This window comes from Prionailurus viverrinus, chromosome A2, assembly GCF_022837055.1.
Source record: "Prionailurus viverrinus isolate Anna chromosome A2, UM_Priviv_1.0, whole genome shotgun sequence".
In the NCBI taxonomy this organism is placed as follows: domain Eukaryota; kingdom Metazoa; phylum Chordata; class Mammalia; order Carnivora; family Felidae; genus Prionailurus; species Prionailurus viverrinus.
The window spans coordinates 82,075,042-82,102,745 of NC_062562.1; the positions used below are offsets into that span (position 1 = coordinate 82,075,042).

At 39.8% G+C, this 27,704-nt stretch overlaps 2 protein-coding genes across 10 annotated transcripts in view; one reads left to right on the plus strand and one right to left on the minus strand.

The window, feature by feature from the left end:
- CCDC146 (coiled-coil domain containing 146) overlaps positions 1-23,559 on the plus strand; it is a 114,662-nt gene extending 91,103 nt beyond the window's left edge. For 2 of the 4 annotated variants that reach the window (XM_047850778.1, XM_047850780.1), the window contains 10 exons: positions 5,055-5,150; positions 5,755-5,925; positions 7,140-7,228; positions 7,318-7,482; positions 9,591-9,815; positions 11,597-11,825; positions 17,331-17,459; positions 18,240-18,377; positions 21,353-21,601; positions 22,925-23,558. In XM_047850778.1, coding sequence (XP_047706734.1) covers positions 5,055-5,150; positions 5,755-5,925; positions 7,140-7,228; positions 7,318-7,482; positions 9,591-9,815; positions 11,597-11,825; positions 17,331-17,459; positions 18,240-18,377; positions 21,353-21,601; positions 22,925-23,128 — 1,695 coding nt within the window. In that variant the 3' untranslated portion in view covers positions 23,129-23,558. Of the gene's footprint in view, positions 1-5,054; positions 5,151-5,754; positions 5,926-7,139; positions 7,229-7,317; positions 7,483-9,590; positions 9,816-11,596; positions 11,826-17,330; positions 17,460-18,239; positions 18,378-21,352; positions 21,602-22,924 lie in introns of all 4 variants that reach the window. The other 2 variants (XM_047850781.1, XM_047850779.1) reach the window with 2 other exon arrangements.
- Positions 23,560-25,552: 1,993 nt separating this feature from the next.
- The window catches only part of GSAP (gamma-secretase activating protein), a 92,594-nt gene continuing 90,442 nt past the window's right edge, over positions 25,553-27,704 (minus strand). For 5 of the 6 annotated variants that reach the window (XM_047850784.1, XM_047850783.1, XM_047850786.1 and 2 more), the window contains 3 exons: positions 26,989-27,090; positions 26,729-26,828; positions 25,553-26,306 (listed from right to left, as the gene is read on the minus strand). In XM_047850784.1, the coding sequence (XP_047706740.1) occupies positions 26,215-26,306; positions 26,729-26,828; positions 26,989-27,090 (294 nt within the window). In that variant the 3' untranslated portion in view covers positions 25,553-26,214. Of the gene's footprint in view, positions 26,307-26,728; positions 26,829-26,988; positions 27,091-27,704 lie in introns of those variants that run through there. The other variant, XR_007150477.1, reaches the window with a different exon arrangement.

The following is a 27,704-nucleotide window of genomic DNA, read 5'->3' on the forward strand; positions in this document are numbered from 1 at the left end:
TGGGTTTGAGCCCCACATTGGGCTCTGTGCTGGCAGCTTGGAGCCTGGAGCCTCCTTTGGGTTCTGTGACTCTCTCTCTCTCTCTCTCTCTCTGCCCCTTCCCTGCTCATGCTCTGTCTCTCTCTCTCAAAAATAAACATTAAAATTTTTTTTTAAAAATTGTGGTCTTGAACAATCATCTTGACTGTCCATAGGCTTTGTCAGAGCAAAAAATAAGACTTCATGGTTTGGAGCCATGATAGTTGGGGGTTGTTTATTTCTGTAGCATAACCTAACTTATTCTGACTGAAACGCTAATCTGTAGCAAGGTGTGGACAAAACTGGTTAGGGTTAGGAGTGTTACAAATGGCATTCACAAACCTTTTTTTTTTTTTTCCCTATCTCAGTGGGGCAAAATATGCTTTTTACACTTTTGCAAAACAAAGAGAACAGCTATTTATGTTTCTCATATACTTTTTAAAAAATTGTTTAATTTTTTTATTGTTTCTCATATACTTCTAATATTTTTATTACAGTTCTAGCAAGTAGATTAATTCTTTTTATCACTGTGAAATCTCTTTAGAAATGCTTTTTGCCTTTGATATAGGGCATTATAAGTTATACTAGCTTTTTTTGGTTAGATTTTGCCTGTTATTTCCTTTTCCATCCATTTACTCTTACTCTTTCTGTGTCCTTACTTAGATGTGTCCTTTATATGCAGCACATACTTTTTAATATCTGGTCTGAAAATTTTTACCTTTTGGTTCTTGTATTCAGTCCAAAAACATTTCATGTAAGTATGGATCTACTGGGGCTTTTGCCCACCACATTACTATTGCTTTCTCTTTGTCCCATTTCTTTTATGTTCCATTTTCCCTCCTATATATCTTTCTTTCAGATGAATCAAAAAAAAAAAAAAAGAGCTGTTCTACTTCTACTTTCAATTGTCCTATTTCCCCCATTTTAGATATGCTTTAGTTAGTTCTGCATTCTCTTCCCATCCATTAGCCTAAAGATTACAACATTCATCCTTGATTTTAATTAGAGTCCATATAAAGTAATAATTTGCTACTTTCCAGACAGTGCTAGGTAGAACCTTTGAAGACTTGAACTCTGTTTGCCTTTGCAACTCTTACACCTTCAAACATATTTTTTTAATCCAACTTTTCAAGTTATTCTTGTTAGGAGCATTGGTCTACTACAAGCTATTCCATCTTAGCCCAGGTCCTAGCACATTATGATGGTTAAGTTGGAACTTTGGGCAAACACAGACCCTGTGCTATCTCCTTATATTTAAGAGTAAGGCACAATAAAGCTAGTTGGGAGCTATTTCTGATGATAAGGCTTGCCACTACAGGTTAATCTGGCTGGACACAAATATATATAAGGAATGGCCTTGACCAAAGAGGAGATTGCAATAGAATGCTCACACATTGTTCATATTTTAATAAATAAAAGCTTTTTATAGTAGGACACCTCTAGCTATTAAATTCACAAAATAGCACCCACTGAATATAAAATGAACAGAAATGAAAACGTATTTTAAAATCCTCTTGGGGCGCCTGGGTGGCTCAGTAGGTTAAGTGTCCGACTTCGGCTCGGTACACAATCTCATGGTCCCTGAGTTCGAGCCCCACATTGGGCTCTGTGCTGACAGCTCAGAGCCTGGAGCATGCTTTGGATTCTGTGTCTTCCTCTCTCTCTGCCCCTCTGTTGCTCTCACTTGGTCTCTCTCTTTCTCTCTTAAAAATAAATAAACATTAAAAAATAAAATAAAATCTTCTTCCTTCATTGGTTTTGAGAAAAATCTGGTTTTGCCCTAGCGCAGTTTGTTTCCATGAGAGACTATGTTCCTCTTTGACCTCATGGCTTATAATTAGCCTGGCCACAGTCCTAGGCTGGCTGGCAGCACTTGAAAATAGTCACTCCCAGACTGAGTGAACATTTCAGCCTTGCACACAGTCCAAAAAGGAAGGAGATAAAAGGTAAGTATGAAGAGTTCCCGCTACTCTTCAGACTTCATTTGCCCCCTAGAGAGAGTTGTTTGATTCTCCTATTGCTTTTGACTGTAGAGACTCCAGAAATTCAAGTCACAAACCTCGTGAAAGTTTGAAATATTTTAGGAAAATATCAAAGCTTTAAAGAAACTGAGGTTCTTTTGATATCAAATAATTGGGATGTTTACTGCAACAGAATCATGTCTAACTTCTTAACTTTTATGAAGGTTACTGATGTTTGTTCATGCACTTAAAATGTCTGGAAGAACAGACACTAAACTATTAACCATGACTTGTGGGGAGTAGTATTTGAAGGAAAAGTAGGGAGCAGGTGTCTAATTTCTTACTTTAAACACTTTGTTTTGTTTGGTTACAATGAACACATTTTTTTTCTAAGTGTGAAATCCTACTCTATAAAAACCCAAACATAGAACTAAAATAAATAAGCTTACAAAACCTGCTGATATATGCAATCTGAGGCTCAAATGTAGTGGTAAATATCTCGTCACCCCAGTATTAGTACATAACTAGAATATAGCTAGAATCAATTTGGCTGCCAGAAGTAACAGAAACTCAATTATAGTGACTTAACTAAATAAGGGATTGTTTTATTCACATAATAAAAAGTCCAGAGGTAGGCCCAAGATCCTCTTAGCTCTTTTTTCTGTCACCCTTAATGTGTATATTTTGTTTTGAAGGTCACAAGACAGCCATTCCACCTTTAGGCATAAGATCAAACAAACATGGGGAAGGGCAGAGAATAAAAGGCATATGGCAGCTCGCTTGGTTGAGGTGGTGTTTTTAGCAGGAAAACAATCACTGTCCCAGGGGTCCCATCCAGCAGACTTCCATTTACATTTCACTGGCGTATCCTGGTCACCCCCAGCTACAAAAGAGTCTAAGGAATCCAGGATACATTGCAGCTATGAACAAAACTGGGGTTTTATTAGTAAGGTCAAAGAAGAGGGTGGATATTGGCTAAGCTACCAATGGCCCACCCTGATACTTCTCCCACAAACCAAGCATCCTTAATTCCTGTCTCAAACTTGAGGGTTAGGTTTATGGAGACTTAAGAAAAGTATCAGAGAAGCAGCTAGCCAGAATCCAAAAATAAATACAATTCATTGCAGTATTGTTTGTAATTCAAAACACTCAGACATTTGTAACCTAAATGTCTGAGACCTGAAACCAGGAAAGTTCATTAGGGGCTTTAATTGACAAGAGAAGCTAGTGAGTGTGCCCTCATCATATCTTCTGAAAAGACCTTGTAAGGTTTCTTCATCCCAGCTAGCATTCATACACAGATTTGTCTACACTTGGGAGCCAAGCATTTGGAGTAGCCTGCTTCTGGGCACCTGTGGCAGAGAAGTACACAGGAACTGGGACACTTGCTGGCCTTCCTCTGAAAGAAAGAACTCTACTTTCCAGAAGGAGAAATCAAACTCTTTCCATCTGACTTCTTAACTCGTCCATAAAATCTTCCCTGATTATTCAAGTCTACTTTGAGCTGTCCCTTTCCTGACCTGATATAGCATTTACCTGCTCCTCAAAATCACAAATTCTGTGTATTGTTATATGGATTTCACAAGACCATGTCTCGTCTTTCTAATCCAGGGTGTGCTCCTCAGTAGCTAGCTCTCCATGGTAGGATGGAAGCAGGACATCTTGGGCATTGGGGGGTACAAAAGGTGCTACTGAAGATACACAAGTCCATGGATTTGGGGACATCCAAAGACTTAGTTATTTTAAGAGAGCAACACAAATCTCAGAAAGACACTGTTAAATCACTAAACAGCATGATCTTTCCCTCTTGGTACAGATTTTAACCAATATTCCACCTTAGTGCCTAGAAGTGTGAGCTGTCACATAGGAAATAAACTATCAGGTTGGAGTCATGTGCTTTTGGTATAAAAGTCTGACTCTAAACCTGCTCTAACTCAAGTATGCTGTCAGCACCTGAAGATAACCCTTCCTGTCTTTGGATGGTGTTTCCCTGGAAGCTGTTGTGTGTCCCCCTCCTCCTCTCTGCTTTCTTCTCCATCATAAAGAATCTGACAATTTCATTCCTAAAAGGCAGCAAAAACTGATAGAATGAAATGTTACTTTCTCCTGAAATTCTTCAGCAGAGGACAAAAGCACAAGCCAATACAATAGAAATGTAATGGTGGAATTTCAGGTATCAACAAAAAAATGTAAGAGGCTTTTCTTTTGGGTAAGAACTTTTTTCCAGCTACTCATCAAATTACTACATATTGAGTAGCCAAGTATTCTTACTAGATTAATAAATGGTTCCTATTTTCTTTTAAGTTTATTTATTTAGAGAGAGAGTGCATGTGCACGAGCAGGGGAGGAACAGAAAGAGAAGGAGAGAGAAAATCCCAAGCAGGCTCCACACTGTCAGCACAGAGCCTAATGTGGGGCTCAATCCCACAAACCACAAGATTGGGACCTGAGCTAAAATCAAAAGTCGTACACTTAACCGACTGAGACACCCAGATGCCCCTAAATGGCTCCAATTTTTTTAACCTATAAGATTTCATAAACACATTTATATTTTATAAGTATGATAAATATCACTTGAACATGCCTGTTTCCAAAGTGCTGAGTTATGAGTTAGTGAAGCAGTAAAATACAATGTTAGATTCATGGACTCTGAGTCTATCCTCCTGGGTTTGCACCTGTATCACTGAGGCAAGTTGCTTAAATGTCTTTGTTCCTCCTTCTCTTCATCTGTACAATTAGAGAGAATAATATTATCTACCTCATAGGGTTTATTGTGAGGATTAAATATGACCATACACATAAGCACTTAGAACCTCTCCTGACACATTGTCAATGCTCTATAATTGTTAGCAGCTATTATTAGCAAGATTTATTTCCAAATGAAGGTGAAATATTTGCAATTTGTGAATTATAGATTTTTGGCAGGTTTTCATATTTTAGTTTACCATGACTTCATAAAGAATATTCAGCATAATAATTTGCCCACCATTTGCAAAAGGTACACAGTGAAGTTGACTACATGACATTGAAGATTTCTTTCTTGTGTAAATAGTGGTTTTAAATTTTTATTTCCAGATTGAAGCTATCCCTAAAGATGATTCTACATTATCTGAGAGAAGGAGAGAACTCCACAAGGAAGTTGAAGTGGCTAAGAGGAATTTGGCTCAACAGGTCAATATCGACTCTTATCTAAGCTTCTATCTAAGGGTGATTAATATGAAGTTGTGGTATTTTTAACTGTGCTCCACAAAACTTCATCAATAGGAGAGTCATCAAATATAGTATGATCCTATTTAATGTGGGTCTGTTTCTTCATCTCAGGGTCTACTTGAACCCCACGTTAAATAGGAGAAAAAGGATGTGTTTGAACAAACAAAATTATACAAATTCATGAGATTTTAAAATAAAAGGGCTGATTATATAATCGGATTAAAAATAAGAAATGTTTTATTTCACCAATGTCTAATTTTAAATTTTCAAATTTTGTTTACTCAAGCTACTGTTAAAGTATTTTAAAACATGATTTTATGTCTCTTCTTTTTCTTCAAGTTACTTGAAAACAAAGTCTGATTAAGAAAAACTTCTATCACATTAAAATGCTAATACTTGCGCATTCTTTCCTAAGATAAAATACTTGGAGCTAAAGCAGTCAAGTTACTTTGTTTTATGTTCTAGCAAACTAACTTCTACATAGGAAATTAAAAAAATGTTAAGATACTGGCCCTAGTGTGTTTCTTCAAACAAATAAGTTATAATATATGGTGTTTTTCAAAAGAAAATCCTATCAGAAGCTGAGTCCAAGTTAGTGGAACAGCAACTTGCAGAAGAAAACAAGCTTTTAAAGGAGCAGGAAAACATGCGAGAACTTGCCTTCAACCTTGTCCATATGACTCAAATCAAAATTGATGAGAAGGAGCAAAAATCCAAGGATTTCCTGAAAGCTCAGGTAATTGCATTTTTGTAACCATCCATTAATTACTATACAAGTTCAGGATAACCTCAATTTCACATACTGTTCATTAGAAAGCTGTAATTGTCTCCTTGAGTTTGACTATACAGTTTCCCCAAACAAGAGTCAATCACGTACTGAAAAATAGTTTCAGGATTTAATAAGCAGTAGTCAGAAATCTAGAGGAAAAATGAACTGCGTCAGTGGCAATGAGCAGAGGATTCGAGCACATGACGATTTCAGTAAGAAAAAGGTGGGTGCCTCCCGGGGACAGGGCTGACATAGTGGGCAGATCTCTGTGATTCCCCACCATCTCACATGGTGAGATGTTGTCCAAGAACAAGTCAACAGCGGTAGCATTAAACTGCTCCCCACCCCCCCCACCCGTGCCTCCCAGGTTCACCAAGCCAGCGTTGTTTAAACCAATGCGAGGACTCCCTTAGTTACTACTCCACCCCATGACTTTCCTGGGCTCCCAACAAACTAGCAGAGCTGACCCAGTGCAACATCGCCAACAAAAGAGCAATGAAACCAATGACAATAACAACTCTCCTGTCATGCTAGCTAACATTCAAACATGACAATCATTGTATTCCACAAAGGGATTATGTTCAGAGGTTCCCTGTTAAAAACGAATATGATATGACACATTACAAAAAGAGAATACCTGAATTTACCATGTGACCCAGATGTTGGCTGTTTCTGAGGGCAACTTTCATTCTGAGCAAGCATTGACACGGGGTGGCATTCTCCTCGGAAAAGCGCCTGAAAATCATGGCTTCTGTTTCTCACAAAATACCACAGGGGGTTCCATTTCTAACATGTGTCAAAACTGAATACCAATCATCTTCCTTCAACTATCTTCCACAAACTCTTCACTTACCAGCCCGGCTGTGACGTCCATACTCACTCCTGCACTCTCTTAAAAGTTTCCCAAACTTTTCCTCAAAGACAACTCCTATAGGCTTTTTTCTTTCTCTCTTCTCTCCTTCTTTCTTGTCCTTAATTAATTCAGTTCAGCTGGCCAGGCAATTTTCAGATCTCTCCCTTACAGTTCCCCTACCCCCACCCCAAACTGCACAACCCAGCTGGCTAAGATAGAATTCTCCTTAATGGACAGGAATGAGATCAGGTGCAGCTGGGAGTATTCATGTTAGTGGTGCTGAGCTTTTTTTTTTTCCTTAATTTCACACATAATTTTCATATTTCAGCAAAAATATACCAATATTGTTAAGGAGATCAAAGCAAAGGATCTTGAAATCAGGATACACAAGAAGAAAAAACGTGAAATTCATCGGAGGTAAAAGAATTACATGACGATTTATCTTGTTAGGCGGGCAAAAAATGAATTTTATTTCATGAGTTTCAAAAACACTTGTGTTTCCACAGACTCAGAGAGTTTGCTAAACTGTATGACACTGTTCGAAATGAGAGAAACAAATTTGTTAACTTACTTCACAAAGCTCACCAGAAAGTAAATGAAATAAAAGAAAGGCATAAAATGTCATTAAATGAACTGGAAATTTTAAGAAATAGTGCAGTTACTCAAGAAAGGTAAGTGTAATAACTATTGTCTTTTCAAAAGTTTCTCTTCTGATTCGTTGAACTCTAAAATACCCTGTGGATAATAAAGTAGATAATAAAGTAGAATAAAGTAAAAAGTAGAAGATAATAGTCTTACAAAGCTGTAAGAGCCCTTGCTCAAAGATGCTTTACAGATGACAGTCTAAGCATCTGAATGTGATTCGTTATGCTTCTACTGTCTGATAGCCATATTTTTAAGTGAATAAAACACTATGTTTACACTATTTATTTTCATTTACCAAATTAGAAAGAAAAACACAAATTTGATCATTTGCATTCAAATTTGGAAGACAATCAAATGTTCATCAACCAGCATTCCCTGGTTATAGATTTGAAGCATCTAATGTGCTTGGAGAAGGCAGTATAGTGGAGTGATTAAGACAGATAGCTTTCTCCATAATTTGGCTTTTGCAGCAACGTGGATGGAACTGGAGAGTGTTATGCTAAGTGAAGTAAGTCATACAGAGAAAGATAGATACTATATGTTTTCACTCTTACATGGATCCTGAGAAACTTAACAGAAGACTGTGGGGGAGGGGAAGGAAAAAAAAAAAAGGCTAGAGAGGGAGGGAGCCAAACCATAAGAGACACTTAAAAACTGAGAATAAACTGAGGGTTGATGGGGGGTGGGTGATGGGTACTGAGGAGGGCACCTGTTGGAATGAGCACTGGGTGTTGTATGGAAACCAATTTGACAATAAATTTCATATTAAAAAAATAAAAAAGATAGCTTTCTAGACTCAACAGAGCATTAAATGAATTCCTTTAGTCTTTTGATTTGGCAAAGTGGGGCAGCAGAGGCTTGGGGCACAAAAGAAAAGATGTCCTAATCCAAGGTGGGAGGGAGGAACTATAGAAACTCCTGAAGAGTATCACATAATGAATATCATTATTACTACAGTAATAATAATTATAGTAGTAAACATTATTACTACCAGAGTAGTTCTCCCTTATCCTTGAAGGATACATTCCAAACCCCCAGTGGAGGTCTGAAATTACAGATAGTACTGAACCCTATATATTTTGTGTTTTTTTCCTATATTTACATGCCTTTGATAAAGTTTAACTTATAAATTAGGCACAGTAAGAGATGAGTATAATTACTAATAAAATAGAACAACTGTAGCAATATACAGTTGACCCTTGAACAACACAGGTTGGGGCGGGGGGCACCCCCTGCACAGTTGAAAATCTGCATATAACTTTTAACTCCCCCCCCCCCCAACTTAACTACTAAGAGCCTACTGTTGACTGGACACCTTAGCAGTAACATTTGATTAACAAATATTATGTATGGTACATGTATTATATACTGTATTCTTAAAATAAGGTAAGCTGGAGAAAAGAAAATGTTAAGAAAATCATAAAAAAGGGGCACCTGGGTGGCTCAGTCGGTTAAGCGTCTGACTTCGGCTCAGGTCATGATTTGGGGGAGAGGGGGTTTCCAGCCCCCTTAGGGCTCTGTGCTGACAGCTCAGAGCCTGGAGCCTGCTTCGGATTCTGTGTCTCCTTCTCTCTCTGCCCTCCCCCACTCATGCTCTCTTCCTGTCTCTCAAAAAGAAACGTTAAAAAAATTTTTTTTAATCATAAAAAAGAGAAAATACATTTACAGTACTGTGCTGTATTTTTTTTAAATCACGTATAAGTGGACCCATGCAGTTCAAACCTGTTTTGTTCAAGCGTCGGCTGAACTGTAATAAATTATGTAAATGTGGTCTCTCTCCCTCTGTTATTGTTATTGTACTGTACTCACCCTTCTCGTGAGGACGTGAGGTGACAAAACGCCTGTCTGATGACGTGACGCGAGGCGAATGACGCAGACGTTGCGACGTAGCGTTAGGCCGCTATTGACCTCCTGAAGAGTCAGAAGGAGGATCATTTACTTCCGGACCACGGATGACCGCGGGTAAATGAAGCTGCAGAAAGCCAGATGGTGGATAGGGGGGGACTACGGTACCACTATTGTCGTTTCAATGGACATACTGAAAGCACGAGCTATGTTACTAGTTTCAGAAGTCTTCATTGTTTTTAAAGTAAAGAAAATTATGATCTCACCCATTTTCCCATTGTTTTTAAAGAAAGTTACAAAATTCCATGCTGAAACTTGCCAACAATGTTACCATCAGAGAAAGCATGCAAAATGACGTGTGCAAAATCGTAGCAAAACTTCAGGCAATGAAGGAGAAGAAGGAAGTCCAGTTAAATAACATCGACAGACTTGCCAATATGATCACAGTGATTGAAGAGGAGATGGTGCAACTTCGCAAGAGATACGAAAAAGCCGTTCAGCATCGAAATGAAAGGTAAAAACCAGGAACCTAGTGTGAAAAACGAAACACCCAGAGATCCTACTTAGAAATGTTGCCCCTTTTGGGGGCACCTGGGTGGTTCAGTCGGTTGACTGGCTTGAGCTTGGGTCATGATTTCATGGTTCTGGTTTGTGAGTTCGAGCCCCACACGGGGCTCGCGGCTGTCAGCACTGAGCCCACTACAGACCCTCTGTCCCCTACTCCCTCTACCCCTTCCTCACTTGCACTCTCTCTCTCTCAAAAATAAAAATAAACATTAAAAAATGCTTAAAAAACCAAATATTGCCCCTTTTTCTATCTGGATTTGACAGTGGGTAGTGAGGGGCATGTGACATTTAGGTTTCATTAGCCTTTTGTGGGGGCAGGGTAGGGGGTCAGCTGTGTGTTTTGCCTGAAAATAAGAAACTCTGTTCTTGTAAGCGAGACAGGCAAGACTAGGGTTTGAGAAGTTGCCCGCTTAAAGATCAAAGTTCTTTCCCAGGCTACTATTCAGGATACCATCAAGTTATTTCAGTATAATTGACATAAGTAAGTCTTTGGATCTCGTATCCACTTTTGTGACAGGCTTGGTCTTAGTAGGAAATTTATTAAGCCATTTTCCCAGCTCATTTTCTCAGCAAGTAAGACGTTTCAGAACAGCATTATTTCTTCCAGACTACAATTATGTCATTAATCAATTGCTACTGTTTCTGTGCTAGAGAAATGTGGTATGTGAGATTGTAGAGCCCTGTAGTAATTACATCTGGTATCAGATCTGTTCATTGTGGCTTGATTGTGGGCTGCTCCATGTGAAGTTATGTGCTAAGTGCTGGACCCTGAAAGTACAAACAGGTGGTATGGCATTGCTCCTGGCTTCTTGTGTCAAGAGAAGTAAGAGGATCCTGAGGAGCCAATGAATGGCAAATGAGACAAAACAAAGAGCTAAGATTAAGCAAATACAACGATGTGTATACATGTTTTAAGGGAGGGGAGAGAGACAGAGATAAAGGCAATTAAAGATGAACTCTGGGATAATGGATATGCAGAGTGTGGGAAGAACTTCAGGGTGTGAACAACACTACTTTTTCAAACAGCTGGCAGGTGTTTTCTCTGGGAAAAAAGAAAGAAAAAAAAAGTCCTCTTATTTGGCTCCTGGCACAAAACAAAGTAGTTAGGCAGTGTGTTCCCAGGCCCTGATCAGACCTGTAGGGCTGGAATTAGAAAATTCTTACTTTGTTTCTTTCCCACATTCTCCTCACATGGAGGGGTCTTTCCCCTGGCATGATTACAAAGGACAGGACTTTGCCTATTTATGGGGCAATTTGCATCAGAAATATTCAACTTTCAAAGAACCTAATAGGCCTGGCAAGTTACACAGAATTGCTGCAGAAACACATTCGCTGGCCCCCGGCCTGGGTACTTCTGGCCCAGAGCTCAGTTGGCAAGTCTGGCCCAAGAAAAGGGTCTGCAGAAAATCAGATTATGAGATTACTTTGTTCATGCATGGGGAATGACATTTTTTCCCACCCCAGGAAAACCTTTGGGATTTGCAGAGATACCGTGACCAGCCAACTGCACGGTTAGCTCAGAGTCAAGATGCTAAACAGTCCTCCCTTTCCCATCCCCAGGAAAATTAAAAGTGTGGAGTTTAACTAGAAAGCCAACAGTGAATATCTTTTGCCTTCTGGAATTATATAATGTCGATGTGTATTTGGTGCCCACATCCAGGGGGAACCACCATGACTAAGTGACCTCAACATCCTCTTAGCCTCCTCTGCCTCTCCTTTTGGCCATAGTGGCGTTCAGCTGATAGAACGGGAAGAGGAAGTGTGCATCTTCTATGAAAAAATAAACATCCAAGAAAAGATGAAGCTAAATGGAGAAATTGAAATACATGTCCTGGAAGAAAAGATCCGATTCCTGAAACTGAAGATTGCCGAGAAGCAAAGACAGATTCATGTGACCCAGAAATTACTGCCAACCAAGAAGGCCCTGGATGCCGACCTAGCAGTGCTCCAGATTCAGGTGGGGAAAATATTCATCAGACATTTCCAGGGCCATTTGCTTCCCCTCCCCCGCCTCTTCTTTAGAGGTTTGTAGATCATATTGAGCTCTCACATGTAAATTAAGCTATGCCCTTCCTAGTATCTGTACGAACCCATGAGTTATAAGTCTTCTTTAAAAATGCCCCTGCTCCAGGGTGGAATCAGGCATCCGCGCTACAGGTTGTCTTTTTTTCCCCGTGAAACATTTTCTGCCTTCCATGGAATTTAGACCCTCCCAAATCTCAACTCTTTCTCAGCTTCCTCATAGCTCAAAATTTAAGTAAGCCAGGTTTTCACTGCCACCAGCATAACTATGTTTTTGATGCTTGCTGGAAAGATCCTGAAGACCATCTTGCTCTCATTTTTAGAACTCCTGTCCTCCAAAGCCGAGATTTTTGTTTGTTAATTGGCAATCACATATAAATGGACTCCTTATTAATCCCTGTAGTTTCCCTGTAATATAATAGCCTGATCTCTGACGTAGTCTTTTTAAAAATGGAATAAAGCCACAAACTTTAAACATGAAATAAATACCTACGTATATACATAAATAATGAATATAAAGCTACTTTCTTCACATGTAATAACTGTACTTTTTCTTCTATTTTTAAAGAATAGAGATCTTTTTTCCATTTACTCAATGCAGCAGGAACAAATTTTAACTTATAATAAGGCGCCTGTGTGGCTCAATTCTGAGTTTTGGCTCACATCATAACCTTGTGGCTTCCATGGGTTTGAGCCCTGGTTGGGTCTCCAAGAGATTTTTCTCTCTCTCCCTCTCTCTCTCTCTGCCCCTCCCTGACTTGTGCTGTCTCTATCCCTCTCAAAATAAACAAACTTAGGGGTGCCTGGGTGGCGCAGTCGGTTAAGCGTCCGACTTCAGCCAGGTCACCATCTCGCGGTCCGTGAGTTCGAGCCCCGCGTCAGGCTCTGGGCTGATGGCTCAGAGCCTGGAGCCTGTTTCCGATTCTGTGTCTCCCTCTCTCTCTGCCCCCTCCCCCATTCATGCTCTGTCTCTCTCTGTCCCAAAAATAAATAAACGTTGAAAAAAAAAAACACCTAGCTTTCAAAAAAAAATAAATAAAAATAAACTTAAAAAAATTTTTTTTAACCTATAATATGGTTTCTAAAATGTCAGGTTTATTTTCAGGTTTTTTCTGATTATAAAATTAAAACATGTTCAGTTAATGAAGTTTTGAAAAAATACAAAAATTAAAAAAAATTCCAAGGGCCCCTGGGTGGCTCAGTTGGTTAAGCTTCTGACTTCAGCTCAAGTCATGATCCCACAGTTCATGGGTTTGAGCCCCGCATCGGGCTCTGTGCTAACAGCTCAGAGCCCAGAGCCTGCTTCTGTCTCCCTCACTCTCTGCCCTCTCCTGCTTCTGCTTGCTCTCTCTCAAAAATAAAAATAAACATTAAAAAAAAATTAAAAAAATAAAATTCCATCCCAATATATAATCACTATTAAAATTATCAAAAATCTGGAAGAGATCCTTTTGGTCTTCTTCAAGATGTACAAGTAAATAGTTTTCATTAGCTCATGCTATAGACAGTTGTGAATCCTGGGTTTGTGTTTTGTTTTGTTTTGTTTTCATTTAATCATGTCATGGCGATTCACGTGACTTTGTGGGACTAGATGATGGGTCCACTTCCATGTTTTATGCCATTTGAATGAATGAATGCTGTATCAATGATAGGATTCCAGTGTTTATTTTTTGAGCCATAAATTCTCCTATTCATTTCCTCCATAAGTGTAGCCCAATTTAGATGGATTGGTTGAAACACCCCTAGGCATCCCTCAGGTCTCCAAGGTAGCCTCCCCAGGATTCCTATGGCTCTGACTCCTGCTACCAATGAGTGGTTCATTTGGGGGATCCCCTCATCAGCTCACACACAACAGTGCCTGGTTCACTTCCGTGCCATGTAAGTGCAAAACTCAGGAGTCACTCCTTCTTCAGCTTACTGACACAAAATCATTCATGCAAGATCTTTGTCTATGAACTGATTGGAGATTTGGGGCAACAGTATGATAGGATACCTTACAGAAATGTAAAGAACTTATAAATTCCGTATCAGCTATCCATGCCCTACAGAGCTCTGTGGGGCACCCCCATCACTGGTAACAGTCCCCAAGTGTGTTAGCCCATGCAGCACCCTGGCCTAGCTCCATTTCACTGGCTTGTCTTTCCATCTTTCATCCCCTTTGCCTCTCTACATCACCCGTACCCCAGATTGCCCTCCAGGCACTCCATACTTGTCCCACTTGATTTTTACAGAATAATTTGCCTTTCTCTAGCTCCTTCCCAAAACACAGCTTCAGGGCCATCTTTGTCCATAGCAAACTATCAAGATGCCCAGCAGAACAAAAGGACTTTAAATTCAGTAAGATCCACGACAGAAAAGTTCTCTATTGTGTAAGCATTTTATTTGTGTTAATTGCAAATCAATACTTCTAGTCAATGGATAAAATTCATTGTTCTTAAAATATACATACTTGGCATTTCATTATACAGTTACCTGGTGTAAAATACGAATTCAGTTTACCCAAGAGGAAAATATTTATGCATTTATGCCTGATATGAGCCTTTTCCATTCTGACTGCAAATGAATTGAGACAATATGGACTATGTATTACCATCAGTTACCTGTTTTGCCAGGTTATTCTAAGCTTAAGGACTGTTGAATAGGGGCACCTGGGTGTCTCACTCAGTTAAGTGTCCGGCTCTTGATTTTGGCTCAGGTCATGATCTCAGGGGCCTGCGATCTAGCCTCGAGATGGGCACCAGTCTAGGCATGGAGACCGCTTGACATTCTCTCACTCTCCTTCTGCCCCTCCCACCCCTGCTCACGCTCTCTCTCTAAAACAAAACAAAACAAAACAAAACAAAACAAAACAAAACAATTGAATAGAAAGTTTCCCATTAGTCTTCAAACTGCACTTAATTATTTGTCTACTTAGCACTAATCACGTGGGTCCTTTGAAGGCCATGATATGAAATTTAAAGCTTTAGGCAAGTCATTTTTGTACTCTGCCTTGCTGTGTCAGATCCCTGTCACATCCTGTTACTTGTTACAGCTGCAATGTTTTTGGGTTTTTTTTGTAAAGTCTTCCCATTTTTGCATAATTTCCAGAATTCTCTTAAGGTTTGCATTTTCTCAGTTGTTTGAAACATTTTTTAATTGTCCAACAGTCTAATCCAAGGATTATCATGAGTCATATTTTCCTGGTGCTTATAATAATGGCTCCTTTTCAGGGATCTTGGAAATCATGTGAACTATTTTAGAGCACAACACTATTTTATATCAATAAAGTAAACATGGGGATTAAGGAGGGCACTTGCTGTGATGAGTCTAGGGTGTTGTATTGAAGTGTTGCATCACCAGATTCTACACCTGAAACTAACACTGCATTGTATGTTAACTAACTGGAATTTATATAAAAACTTAAAAAGAAAAGTAAACAGTTTTTCCTCAAAGACCCATGGGGAAACCAGAACAATCAAGGTACTGCTTTGATAAACAAGCACCATATTTTTGTTCCTTATTTAATTTCTTAATTAAGAAACAGAAATATCAATTGTTGTTAATAATACATACAATAATTGGGAATGCAAGCTGGTGCAGCCACTCTGAAAAACAGTATGGTGGTTCCTCAAAAAACTAAAAATAGAACTACCCGACGACCCAGCAATTGCACTACTAGGCATTTATCCAAGGGATACAGGTGTGCTGTTTCAAAGGGACACATGCATCCCCATGTTTATAGCAGCACTATCAACAATAACCAAAGTATGGAAAGAGCCCAAATGTCCATCGATGGATGAATGGATAAAGAAGAGGTGGTATATATACAATGGAGTATTACTCAGTCATCAAAAAGAATGAAATCTTGCCATTTGCAACTATGTGGCTGGAACTGGAGGGTATTATGCTAAGTGAAATGAGTCAGTCAGAGAGAGACAAAAATGACTTCACTCATATGAGGACTTTAAGAGACAAAACAGATGAACATAAGGGAAGGGAAACAAAAATAATATAAAAACAGGGAGGGGGATAAAAACAGACTCATAAATATGGAGAACAAACTGAGGGTTACTGGAGGGGTTAAGGGAGGGGGGATGGGCTAAATGGGTAAGGGGCACTAAGGAATCTACTCCTGAAATCATTGTTTCGCTATATGCTAATTTGGATGTAAATTTACAAAAATAAAAAATAAGTTAAAATAAAAAAAATACAATAATGTATTTATGCTTAATTATGTGTAGATGTATACTTTAACTCCATATTAAGGGCAATTAAGGAGTGTGGAGAGAGAGGAAGAAAAAGGAAAAAAAATAAATTATTTATGTCACCACTTATAATTCTTTTTGTCAGGAGGAGGAGCATACATAAATTAAAAATTAAATACTACCTATATCACTCTGGGACACGTTGTAAAGTGTGTAAAGTATAAATACCACTTGGAATGTGGTATCTCATTTAAGCAATCAACCCCATTAGGTTGGGCCTTATCTTCCCATTTGACAGTTGAGGAAACTAAAGTTTAGAGAAGATAAATGATTTGCCCAAGATTCTACAGGTTTTCAGTAGGTTGAAAATGATAACTCTTGGTTTTCAATGTGTTCCACATCTCTCCGTATAAAAACTATGTGTGAACTGCTATTTTCTTCACCTCCAAAGTCTCCTTGACTCAATAAATATAGTTGATATATAAAGCATTGTATTAGGTGGTTAGCAAAACAGATATAAATGGTTCAGGCTATACCTCACAGACTGTACATTGTATTGACCTAGTTAAGAACTTCATTGTTTGCAACACCATTAAACCTATTGCCAACAAAGGGTTTTAAACTGGAGTCCAGGATGTTGTCTGCTTTGTATGTTGTCTACTTTGGCCTCTAGAACAATCTTCCATAAAAAGCTCTGCTCTGCAACCATGCAGCATCCCATGGGTATAACACAAAATGGTAAATAGTCAAAGGACTGGTTGTAAGATCAGGTTTTTCTTTAATGGCTCTGAACTCGCAGTCTTGCTTCAGAGGGTCAGTTACAGGCATCATCCTCATGGCACCATGGGTGGGCAGACACATTGTTCAACCCCAGGTCCCAGCTGATGGGATGTTAAGAGTTCTCTGGGGGCACCTGGGTGGCTCAGTCAGTTGAGCGACCGACTTTGGCTCAGGTCATGATCTCATGGTTTGTGAGTTCGAGCCCTGCATTGGGCTCAGTGCTGACAGCTCAGAGCCTGGAGCTTTCTTCTGATTCTGTGTCTCCCTCTCTCTCTGCCCCTCCCCCATTCATGCTCTGTCTCTCTCTGTCTCAGAAATAAACATTAAAAAAAATTAAAAAAAAAAAAAGAGTTCTCTTGCCCCTTTCCCTGGGTTGATCCCACTGGAAGACTTTAAAGACCATGGGCCATGTGATTTTAAAATTTATGGAGCAAGACGGTTAGTTTTGAAGTTAATGTTTCTTTCTTGTTTAATAGTTTTCACAGTGCACAGACAGAATAAGAGACCTGGAGAAACAGCTTATAAATCCTGAGGGTGAGAACAGAACCCGCTTCATTCCAGGGAAAGATATGACCCAAGAAGAAATGATCAAAAAATTAGATTCGGTAAGCATTCCTCTGACAGTAGTACCTACTAGCCCCTTGTTGATCAGTGTCACAGATATTGGTGGTGCTATTTCCATCTTATGCAGACAGATTTATCCCTCACAATTCTAGCCACTAACAATTGTGTCATTGTAATCCCTTAACAAAACCTAAGCTTGTTTCAAATGCTTGCCAAAAAGAAGTAAAACCTGTGTGGTTTCGAGATGCCCACTTTTGTCTCATAGCCCAAAGGAACAATTTTGGCATCTTTAGTGGATTAATTTGTCTTCCTAAAGGGAGAGTATCAGAGGAATGACAACAGGAAGCTAAATGGAGCTGAGAGGGCTGCCCCCTACCTTGGGAAGGAAGAACTCCCAGGGCTGCCTGCAGGGGGCTGGGAGCAAGGAGAGTCTTGACTTAGACCAGTGCTAAAGACTTTTCCAGAGCTATCTTGGCAACTATATAAAAGCAATCTGTTTTCATTAAGGGGAAAAAAATAGGGCTCTAATTAAGAAAGAATATTTTTGGGTGCCTGGGTGGCTCAGTAAGTTAAGTGGCCTACTTCGGCTCAGGTCATGATTTCACAGTTCATGAGTTCAAGCTCTGCATCAGGCTCAGAGCCTGGAGCCTGCTTCTGATTCTGTGTCTCCCTCTCCCTCTGCCCCTCCCCAGCTTGTGCTCTGTCTCTGGGTCTCTCAAAAATAAACAAACATTTAAAAAAAATTTTTTTTAAAAAGAAAGAAGAATTTGAATTACATGACTTTGTTTTTTCCTTTTTACTGAAATTGCTTTCAACCATAGCTGGAACTACAGCTGGCCAAGAAGGAGGAGAAGTTACTGGAGAAGGACTTCATCTATGAACAGGTCTCCCGGCTCACAGACAGGCTCTGCAGCAAAACTCAGGCCTGCAAACAGGACACTCTGCTCTTAGCCAAGAAGGTCTGCCTGAGACCCTGCCTTCTCCCTCCTGCCCTTACTCCTTTATTACCTGTCATTTTGCACAGTCTGCTTTATTTATCAAGAGCAGCACTGAAGAGATTTGGCTTTATGACTAGAGAAACATAGGGATGTAAAATTAAAAAGGTAAAGAGGACTCTTAGAGAATTGTCCAAAATGGGTTTCAATCTTGTCCCCTGAATGAATTGTTTTGTACTGGGAAAACTTAAGCTTTTTGATGACAGTTTGCACGTTTCCCTGAACAGGCCACCTACTCCAACTATGACAATTATACCTTTATATTTCATGTGCCAACTTAAATCCTTTCTAGTTCCTTGTGATTAGAGGGCCTCACTTACCCAGCGGTCTGCATGAAAACAGCCCTAATCCAGAACTCAGCCAGAACCCAGAAATGGACGGGACCATTAAAGAAAACAGCAGTCAGTCACACAACACCCATGCCTGTTAGTCCTTGGGACGAAGCCACTACAGGGCCACACTAGAGAGGAAAGACCAGTCATGTGGAGCTTCCTGATTTCTTAAGTTTCAAATATGAGGACTGCTGATTCAAAGCTCCAGGGTCAGGCTGGGACTGCTAGAGCTATGCTGAAAGGGGCCACCAGCAGGAGGGAGGCTGGTGAGTTAGGTGAGGCAGGACCTGGCACCGTAGGACAGTCAGAGGAGCTGCTGCTCACCCGACCTCTGGGCCCCTTGGAGCATCTGCTGTGACAGCCCAGGGATTTTAGTTACTGAACCTGCTGCGTGCTCCCTTGATGCCAGGTGTGAGGGCAGGAACAAAGAGGAATGGACACATTGTCCACACCTAGTGCTGGCAGACAGGTAAACAGCCCATGACGGTGGGCTCCTGAGCGCAGTGGCTGTTCCTCGTCCTTAATTTCCCCAATGGCCAGCGTGTACTAAACTCGAGAGAAAAAAATTATTGAATAAGTGAAGTCAGTCCCATTCTAGAAAGTTCTCGCTCACCAAAGAAACAGAAAATCACTGTAAACCTCAAGCCTCCTTTGCCATTTTTATTTGGCATTTACACACCTGCTCTGATGACTTTCACTAATAGACTTCCACATCAGACCCATGGCTCATGGGCAATTCACGACTTTACCTCATCAAATAAGAAATGCTAAGACTCTTTTAGGCTCATGAACTTTGCCTGAATTAGCATGCCCGATGTTTCTTTAAATGTTGCCTTCCTTCCTTTTGCAAAATGAATTTCCCTTTCTTTAGGGGAAGTCCAGTCGTCACTGAGGGCTGGCTTGTCAAATCTGTTGGCAGTCCAGAAGTCAGCTGTAGTGCTAGAGAAATGCAAATGGTGACAACTGCTACCCGGGATCCAGCAAGTGGATACCTAGCCTACTGCTTTATCTTCCCGTACCTTTCCCCACCTTCAGTGCTATCTACTTGGCTTTTTCTCTTTTTATTTAAAATTAGGATTTCCTTATAGTAGGCAGAACTAGAAGGTAGAAAGGTTCAGACCCCACATCTGTGATTTACCAATACTAGGGAGTGACCCTGAGAAAGATACATAAATGATCTTAAAATGAAGTTTCTTGATCTGTGAAATGGGTGTTGATATCAGCTTAAGTTGTTGCAAGCATTGGGTAGTTGAGAAGTGGTCTAGCTCCTTGCAGGAACTCAACGAGAATGCACATCTCAAATCTCTCACCTTTCCCAGGTAGCTTATGGCTCCACTTGCAAATTTCCCAAATGAACAGAAAATGGGAAATCCCAAACAAAGACTTAGAGCAACCCGGAATAATACCATCCTTTTTTGGAGGAGATAAGGAGGTTGGCTAGCTTTACACACATACACACAACATTCAAGTGTACCATAACTGATTAATGAAATTTAAGATGACTCACCATTGAAGCTTTAAAAAGTAGTTGCTTTTATTCACTGTATGCTTCTTAAAATATAGAACAGTTTTTAAAATGTATATTCCCTATTCCTTTAAAGAGAAAAAATGTGTATGTAACAATTAGACATTATATTTTCAGAGGAAGGCAAATCACAAACAGCAACATTTCTCTAAGCAAATGTACAGATAGATCAGTGTCCGCTCTATTAGGAGAATAAAGTATTTCAAGGTCCAGTGTAGATTTTGGAAGCCATATTCAGGTCCCAGTGTACCTTTATTCAAAGGACTGAAGGATTAAAATAGAATAGAATAGAATTTATTAATTCCTTCATTCAGCAAAATTTCAGTTTTAATTTTGTTGGGTGCCTATGTTCCACTTAGTCCTATCTTTTAATTCTTTGGTGGTAACTAGCTGATGTGAAATGGTAAACATACCCATAGAACAAGAAACATTTCATTTCAAATTATTGACCAGATTTTCCCCAGTTCAACTCATGCTTGCTTATGACCTAATAATGATGCATCCCAGGAATTATGATCAATAATGCAACCACATTGAGGTATGATATTTTCCATTAAAAATCATTTCAGAATACAGGACCTCTGCTGATTATCTCGTATAATTAAAGAGTAATTTTTAAATGTAGTTTTTTTTTTCTACCAGATTTTTTTCCACTGGATAGGTGACAAATTAAAGACATGGCAAAATTAGGCCAGAACTTACACATCAAGAATACCCTTTCCCTTCTCCTTATCACCTCTTAAAAATAAAGGGACTATTTCCCTCCATGCTATCCACTTGGAACTCCAGTAAGTAGATGAACAGACTGGTTTCTTTTCCCTCCTGTCTTTATTTACCCAGGGCCAGGCTCTCTCCAGGTGTGGAGGTGAGTGTGTGTGCCTGTGTGTGAGAGGAGGGCCTTATTTACACAGCCAGGGAATTGGGCTCAATCTCTGAGATCTCTTCCAATTCTTATTTTCTCTGAATTCCCACTTAAACTCTCTGTCCTCCAGCCAAGACTGCCCCCCACCATTCTAGACAGCCAGCAGCCTGCCGTTTTCTTAATGTATACATAGTCTAAACGTTGGGCTCTTTCATTCTAGATGAACGGCTACCGGAAAAAGATCAAAGATGCCACGGAAAAAATGATGGCTCTTGTTGCTGAGCTTTCCATGAAACAGGCTCTGGCCATTGAACTCCAAAAGGAAGTCATGGATAAAGAAGATTTCATCTTCTCCTGCAATTCCAGGATAGAAAAGGGTCTGCCACTCAATAAAGACATTGAAAGAGAATGGCTGAAGGTACTTCGAGATGAAGAAATGTATGCTTTGGCCATCGCTGAAAAATCTCAGGTAAGCTTTGTCTTCTATATCGCATTTGTCCAGTGTGGCAGGAAGGGCTATTTTCAGGGATTTCAGTCTTCCCAAAATATATAAAAAACCTTCCACTCTAGCACACACCTAGTTCCAACAAGCAGTAGAAAGGAGTTTTGTTTTTATTAAGATATGATGTAGGGGACAAGTCAAAATAACATCCCAAGTGCGGTAATATTCTCCAGAAAACATTCATCAAGCACCAAGCCCACCCCCCTCCCCAGTCTTACATCCTGGGATAGTGTGGCTGAACACCATAGATTCTCACCGGCAGGACAGTGGCCAGGCTGGCACTGGTTTTATCCATAGGGCTTTATGTCCTTGCACCCCTGCTCAGGCTACACCTTACTTTCCCATGTCTGGCCACTGGGGCCACCAAGGTAGATTGGGAATGTTGTCACGGCCTTCTGCAGACTATGCACTTGGTGGCATCAAAGGCCTCAAGGCCACAGCTTTCTTCTCCAACCACTGACCTAAATCTAGGTCTATCACTGGACCTACACATCAGGTGCCGAGTTCTGCCTACTCCCATGACCTTCTAATATTCTTAAAATGGCATTAAGGATCTCTTTTTAAGAAGACTACATTCTGGGGACCTACAGCTCACTCTCAGACTGGCAAGTAGATATCCCCCAAAGGATCACTATTCACTCCCTATCCCAAGAAGACATGCCTTCCAAACACACACTAGAAATGCCTGAAAATAGGGTCAGATTTGTAATTTCCACACTGCCTGGGACTCTATTTTTTAGGGCATTCATTTTTATCTATGACGTCCCAGCTGTCATTTACCTGTCTCCATTATTTAGAGTTCTTTTTTAATGCTGTAAGAAATTCCTCTATTCTTCAGAAGCACAGGCAGAATCTTGAGGACCCTCAGGTTCAAAGCAAGGTGCTGACCACTTCTGTCCTCTGGTTCTACTTCACTCCTTATTTCCCTCTTTGTTAACATTTGCTCACCAATGACTTACTCCAGCCTTTTTCAAAACCATGGAAATAGTGTGTAATGAAAGCTATTAAAGCTGGAATATAGTGAATTTAAAACCCACTAACCAGTTTATGATAAACCCTAAACCCCAGTAACAGAGTGATACTTGGGTAACGTGGGTCATTCCAATTAGATGCTGTGTGTGTGTGTGTGTGTTTAGCGACTCCACCCTCATACCCATCTGTCCCTTTGGGGGAATATCAGTCAACACAGCCTAAGACTGCTCAGACCCAGCTGTGTCTGCTGGGCCCTGAGGATGAACTGGCTTCACTATAGTTTTCAGGAAACTCAAAAGGAAAAATCATTCTTTGCAGGAGTTCTTGGCGGCAGATATTCGCCAGCTACCCAACGGTGTTTACACAACTGCAGAGCCACGTCCAAATGCCTATATCCCAGAGGCAGAGGCCGCTCTTCCCTTGCCAAAACCATATGGCGCTTTGGCTCCTTTTAAGCCCAGTGAACCTGGGGCCAATATGAGGCACATAAGAAAACCTGTTATAAAGCCAATTGAAATCTGAGTATGTGAACCAATCCAGGCTTCTCAACGAGAGACACTTGAATCAGGTTTCCTCATATCCACAGCTGGAAAATATCAGCATAAGAGTTCTAACGTACAAATTATTGCAAAATATTGCAATTGACCACCAGTGGAGAACAACATGGCTTCCTTTTACACTCATCAACTACTATATTTTACATGATGTTAAGTAGGACACAGAATTGTCCTACAGTTATGGCAAGGCATATATCTGTAGTGTTTATTTTTTTTCTTTTTCACTCTATATATTGACTACCTTTCAGAAATGTATAGTCCAAGGGCTATAAAAATGCAAGAAAAATAAATCAAAATTCAGTGACGTACAGAAATTGGCAGAGTGGTCTCTGTTTATTAAAGAAGAAGAAAATGGGGTGCCAGGGTGGCTCAGTAGGTTAAGCATCTGACTTTCGGTTCAAGTCATGATCTTGCAGTTCATGGGTTCGAGCCCCACGTTGGCTCTGTGCTGATAGCTCAGAGCCTGGAGCCCGCTTTAGATTCTGTGACTCCCTTGCTCTCTACCCCTCCCCTACATGTACTCTGTCTCTGTCTCTCTCTCTCTCAAAAACAGACATTTAAAAAAATTTAAAGAAGAAAAACACAAATACTATTCAATATATTCACTTGAAAGGGAAAGACAGAATGATTGTTTAAAAAGGAAAACATCCCAAGTAACACAGGGGTATAATTCACTTTGTTAAATAGTTGTATTTGAAATTATTGTGGTAAATGTAAATCAAATAAAAAGCAGTAAGGAGACTTGTCCTTTTTAAAGTATATTATGGTAATTCTTTTTACAAATAAAGAATCCTTTTGCTATAAAAATTTATCTTATAAATCTAGATTTTTTACAATGTTATATATAAATAAACCTGTGATTATTTTAAGTTCTGACTCCAGATTCTTAAAAATTCCAAGGAAAACATTTATAGCTTTGCATGTGACAGAATTGAAAATGAGGCCAATTCCACTTATTTCATTACTCTAATTTTATTGCATTTCACCCACGTATATTTTCCTAATTCCGTTTTTATATTTTCTCATGTATGAAAATACACAAGTAAATTTGAAAACTGATTGCACTTCATATATTCAAGCTGTATTTCATATTGGTATCAGGTATGGATTTTGTGTCATAATTCTGGGAGTAAGAAATACCACTTTTTCCTTTCCTCTCCCCACCTCTCCCCTCCCCCCCCTTCCTTCCTTCCTTCTTCCTTTCTCTCTCTACCCCCCTCCCTCCCTCCTTCCATCCCTCCTTCCTTCATTTGATTTTTGCTAAATCAAACAAAATATTTTGCAAACCCACATCCTGCCAGACCGGAAGGAAATTTAATCTCATTCTCAGCCTACAAGTCAGTCCTGAATCTAACTGGATGGTTTGGAAAGTTATTAAGAAGTAAAGTGTCTATGATAAGTAACACTGTGTGGTTAACACAAAGAAATACTGTATACTTAAACACAAATCCTGTGTTGTAGGAATTAGTAATTGCATTAGGGATCCAAAAAATATACATGTAGAAACAATATAAGAATGGAAACATAATTTGTAACACAAAGGGATGGATGTTTAAATATTACAGGTGTGCTACTGGCTAAGAGGGGGAGGGTGCCACTGTGTGTTGGAATGGCCAGGGATCACAGTCAGATGGAACTTTTTATCTGGCCCTTAAACATAATTAAGATTTTAATAAGCGAGGAGGGGATTCCAAGTGGGGGGAAAAGCCTAAGCAAAGTTTGGAAGTAAGAAGACAAAAGCTGAATTCAAGGCCCAGCGAACTGGCCCGGCTAGAACAGCATGTTCACGTTGGGGAATTGTGTAAGAGCCACAAGGAGTTTGGATCCTATCCTGTAATGAATGGCAAATCATTGAAAGGCTAGGAGCAGGACCAGTTTCAGCATAAGTCTGAGGAATCAGACTTTAGAAAGACACCAAAACGCAAGTGTGAAAAAGAAAAGGGTAGGGAGTGAAAACCAATGACCTTCTCAAGAGAAAAAAAAAGTCTAACATGCTGACAAGGCCCCCAGATTTGCAGCCTCTGTGATGATTAAATATGTGACCAAAAAGGGAAATTCTGTAGTGGAGGACAATATTTGGAACACAACTATGATTTCAGAAAAGAAGTTGAATTATGACACCAGCTAGTGATAATTATAATTGTTAAAATTTCACAAGATCACTGCAGGAAACGGTGAAGAGAAAAAAAGCAAAGGGTAGACTGACCCCGGGCAAGCAACTACCATTATAGATCAGAATGTAGTCACTGTAAGAGAGAGAGGGAAGAAAAAAGAAAAATAGGAGAACTAGTTAGGTGTCATGGGGGCCTCTGAGGGAACATACTCACAGACTCATGATTCCTGGCTGGGATAAAAAGGCCATGTTGAGAAAATGAAAGAGGCCAAAACCTTCAGTGTTTCTTATTTTAATGGCAAGATATTACTAAATCAAACTTTTATAAATACAAAAAAAAAAGAACTTTAATATATACATACAGTTCCATCTGAACCATTATAAAAACAAATCCTACTCTAAATACTGGATGTACACACTGCCGTATGTTACAAATTATTCTATTCTAGAAATAGCAGATTTGACCTGGTCCAAATTCAGCTCTTTAAAAAGTATCCTCTTTCCAAATACAGTTCTTATGTAACATTTAATTTTTCTGCTTGTCCTATGTTGTTTTCAACGACACATCTAGTTTCTGTTTTTCTACACACTGTTCCCTACATTTTTTTTAAAGCATATTTTATTTCAGAGTGCAACAGAAACTAGCTTTTGGCCTAGGAAGCCATTAGGAAGGTAAGCCACTAGGGAAGAGCATCACTGATGACGCTGCGTGCCTCCTGGGACTGTCGGTCACTGACCTCTTGTCTGCTGTCCAAAACTGGGATGAGGCACAGCAGTTTGATTCTGTCTCAACAAGTACCAGACTGAAAGTCAGACGGCTTGACAATGCATTCTGACTTTGGTTACCAATTTTAAATATTGGTCAAGGATTCCTGACAGAGGTCAAGCTAATGAGCAAGATTAAACTATTGGAGGCGGGTATAATTGCATTCTCTCTTTTACAAGCCTAAAAGCATCATGGTGTGTTTCAGAGCTGCTTCCTCTACAAATTTTGCATCCACATTGTCATGTCCTTCAAAAGTATACAGGGCTGGGAAAAAAACAAAGAGAGAGAGAGAGAGAGAGGAGAAAAGAGTTACTATGAAGCCATGGAACTTCTATAACATTGTGCTTGCAGCTCGCTGAAATTGTAATTCTTTTATATTTTGGTAATACACATTATTCTGAAAATGTGTGGTTAAAATTTATCAAACCTCAGCCCTAAGCAAGGTCATTTGCAGCAACCAAATGGGTTTTGAATCTCTTAAATCCTTTTAAAACCTCAAAGGTGATTATCCCTTTGGTAATTTACTCTAAGAACTAAATTGTACATTACAAACTAAGACCAACTGCAGAAAGGACTAAGTTGTAAGTAAGGGGTATTCTGGAAAGAAAAGGCTACACAGAAATGAATAGGGACTGATGTGTCAAGAGAACAGCAGGGAAATGCTAAGAGTGGAGGAGTGAAATTACCTTGATTGGAGGATTCTATGTCTGTCAGTATTTCAACGAAGTAGTTCAGAGGCAGAAATTCCACACTGAATGACGACTTGTGAATCACGGAACTTGGGGGCTAAAAGAGAAACCACTTCTGGTATCAGTTGAATCTCCCCAACATGCACAAACTTACAAAAAGGGCACAGAATGACAATTGCTGCCTATATGGATACATTGAAGTGGGCAGACAGGCTCCAAAGAACATTTAGTGGGGCTGTGCTTTCCCACGGACTCACCTTTTTCTTATAGTTCTGCAGCAATCTCTTCACGTGGTTCCGGGAAATAATGTTAGAGCTCATAGGATGATCCCAAAGTCGACAGATCTTCTGACCAATAAGCTTTTATGCAAATTGAAAAATATGTAGAGGGGGAGTTTTAGGGCAGTGGAAACACTGTATGATACTATAATGATGAACCCATTGCATCATACACTTGTCCAAACTCACAGAATGAACAACACCAAGAGTGAACCCTAATGTTAACTATGGACTTTGGGTGATTGTGATGTGTCAGTTAGGTTCATCAGTTGTAACAAATGGACCCCTCTGGTGGGGGATGTTGATAATGAGGGAGGCTATGCGCATGTAGGGGCAGGGGGCATATGGTGAATCTCTGCACCTTCCACTCAATTTTCCTGTGAACCTAAAACTACTCTAAAAAAATTAAGTCAATAATAACAATAAAAGAACGGAAAAAATATAGAGAGGAGAATATAGCTTACAGTGCATTAAGTAAATGTACCTTGTATCTATTTATAATTTTAAAAGAATGGGGGCGCCTGGGTGGCTCAGTTGGTTAAGCGGCCGACTTCGGCTCAGGTCATGATCTCGCGGTCCGTGAGTTCGAGCCCCGCGTCGGGCTCTGTGCTGACAGCTCAGAGCCTGGAGCCTGTTTCAGATTCTGTGTCTCCCTCTCTCTGACCCTCCCCCGTTCATGCTTTATCTCTCTCTGT